This window comes from Calliphora vicina, chromosome 3 (assembly GCF_958450345.1).
Source record: "Calliphora vicina chromosome 3, idCalVici1.1, whole genome shotgun sequence".
Taxonomy (NCBI): Eukaryota; Metazoa; Arthropoda; class Insecta; order Diptera; family Calliphoridae; genus Calliphora; species Calliphora vicina.
In genome coordinates, this window is record NC_088782.1 from 8,348,862 (window position 1) to 8,351,182 (window position 2,321).

A 2,321-nucleotide genomic window follows, 5' to 3' on the forward strand; every position below is an offset into this window, starting at 1 on the left:
TTACGGTCTAATCACACGTTTCACTTTTTCGAAAAACATTCCAGGTTTAAACCAGGGGATTCGAAATTCATGTAAACCTTTTTTCACTTTTTTCGGTGATTCACTTAAATCATCTTTAAATAATCGAGAATATAAACCACCAGTAGTTACTGGTTCCTGCGATTCATCTTGCTTTTTTTCTTCTTTTTTATCATCAATTTTACTTAAATCCTCTTTAAATAAACGTGAATACAAACTGCCAGTTATAGATTCAAGTGATTCATCTAGCTTCTTTTCTTCTTCGGATACAAATAAATCGTTATCCTCATTTTTATTTAAATCATCTTTGAATAAACGAGAGTATAAACCACTTGTAAGAGTTTCCATTGATTCCTCTTCTGGTGGCTTTTCTTCTGGTGAAAATGAAACTTTATCTTCTCTAAATAAACGGGAGTATAATCTATTTGTTAGAGCATCTTGTGATTCTTCTGGCTTCTTTTCTTCTGGTAAAAATGAAACTTTATCATCTTTAAATAAACGGGAAAATAATCTGCTTGTCAGAGTGTCTTGTGATTCTTCTGGCTTCTTTTCTTCTGATAAATATGAATCTTTATTATCAATTTGACCATCTTTTAATTCATCGCTATAAATTGTTTCCATTTCATGATTATCAGCAAAATCGTCACTGAATTTATCATCAACTTTTAATGCCTCCAAACTAGAGTCTACATCATTTTCATTGTAAATATCACCTGTTGATTGTTTATAATTATTCCGTTTGATCAGTGGCGCTGGAGTTAAAATATTACGAGTATTTTGCGAAAACCATGAGTTGTCAAATATCGAGGAAACTGTTGAACTTTTTGGAAAACTCGCTGGAATTTTTGTTTCTTCAGATTTACGTTTATAACCACCCAAAGGTGCAGGCCGTAGTAGATTTTGTCCAAAATCATTAAACCAATTAAATTGATCGGGGGAACGTTTTCGACGATCTTTCACTGACTTGGCCACATTAAAAATATCTTTAACTAATGTTTTTCTCTCACAGCTGGATTTCATTTTGTGAAGATTTTGTTTTGTGGTAGTTTCGTGTTTATTTTTATTTGGTTTATATACGGTGACGGTTGATCTCTTGTTGCGATATCCATAGGATCTTCTTTCGTTATTCTGCTCAAATTGAAAAGCATTGCGTACAAAATTGTTTGCTGTTGGTCCCTGTATTAAAACCTCAAAGGGAATATTCATCTTTTTGGCACTCATTTGAATTAAACCAATGCACTCAGTATCCGAATGATCATTGTTGCACTCACAGATGCACTCTTCGCCGCAATAAAAGCCCAAACAACCACAATGTTTGCATAAGGACTTACAATTTCCGGTATTTTTCATTTCATCATCGTTATTAGAATTAGGTGAAGATACTTTGTTTTTCATATTTGAATCGTTTGTGAAAGCGGTTGATAAAACAATTATCCAAATAATGAGGATCGCCAAGGTATATATCCAAAACTGGCCATTTGAAACGACCGTCATAACTTTTAGTTTTTTTAAATGATATTATATAAATATTAGCCGTTAACGTTTGTGTGGTACATCCGACATTTTATTTACAAATGATTTGTCTTTTATATTGATGTTTTGTTCGACTAACGTGACTCATATCATTTTCAGTTGCAACATTAAGTTCTTTGAAAATAAAGAAAATAAATAAAGAATCATACCTATAGTGGGTTATAGTCGAAATACAAACTCAATTGACTTTAATTCCTAAGTTTTAATTAATAATTTTATCAGAGGTTCTGAACATTTATTTTTCAATGTCTTTTAAATAATAACATATATAAACATAACCCCTGTCTATACCTGATAAATTTTTATCATGATAAACGTCAAAATGGTTGTCAAGATAAAATATTATCAGAAATGGTCTCCATTTATTAGTATTATTGGTTCGTTATGAAAAATTGTTAGTGCTTTTGCTCAGACAACTTTTTCTTGACAACAAACGTCTTTAATTGTTTTGATATACATATATTTGTCAAGTATAGACAGTCTGTTGAAATCAACATTCAGAAGCTCCCAAATACATTACAAACGTGATTGAGACCTCAAAATATCGGGTATAGCCCTGGTTCGGTTGCTATTTATTTTATTCGTCACCACCGAATATAAAACGAGACGAAAATGCTTGAAAAGTTTCGCATGAAAAACATTAAATTTTCAAAACTTTTTCTTTGTATTTGAGTCTCTAAATACATGTCTGATTAAATATTATTTTATTGAATTTAATTTATTCTAAACATAAAAATAAAGTAAATATTTAATTCGACCAACCCCATTAA

The 2,321-nt window shown here is 30.8% G+C and overlaps 1 protein-coding gene across 1 annotated transcript; it reads right to left on the minus strand.

Moving 5' to 3' along the window:
- Positions 1 to 1,512, minus strand: LOC135953975 (uncharacterized). Its single transcript, XM_065504017.1, has one exon. It carries the CDS (start codon positions 1,510 to 1,512, stop codon positions 1 to 3), a length of 1,512 nt encoding a protein of 503 aa, XP_065360089.1.
- Between the last annotated feature and the right edge of the window lie 809 nt (positions 1,513 to 2,321).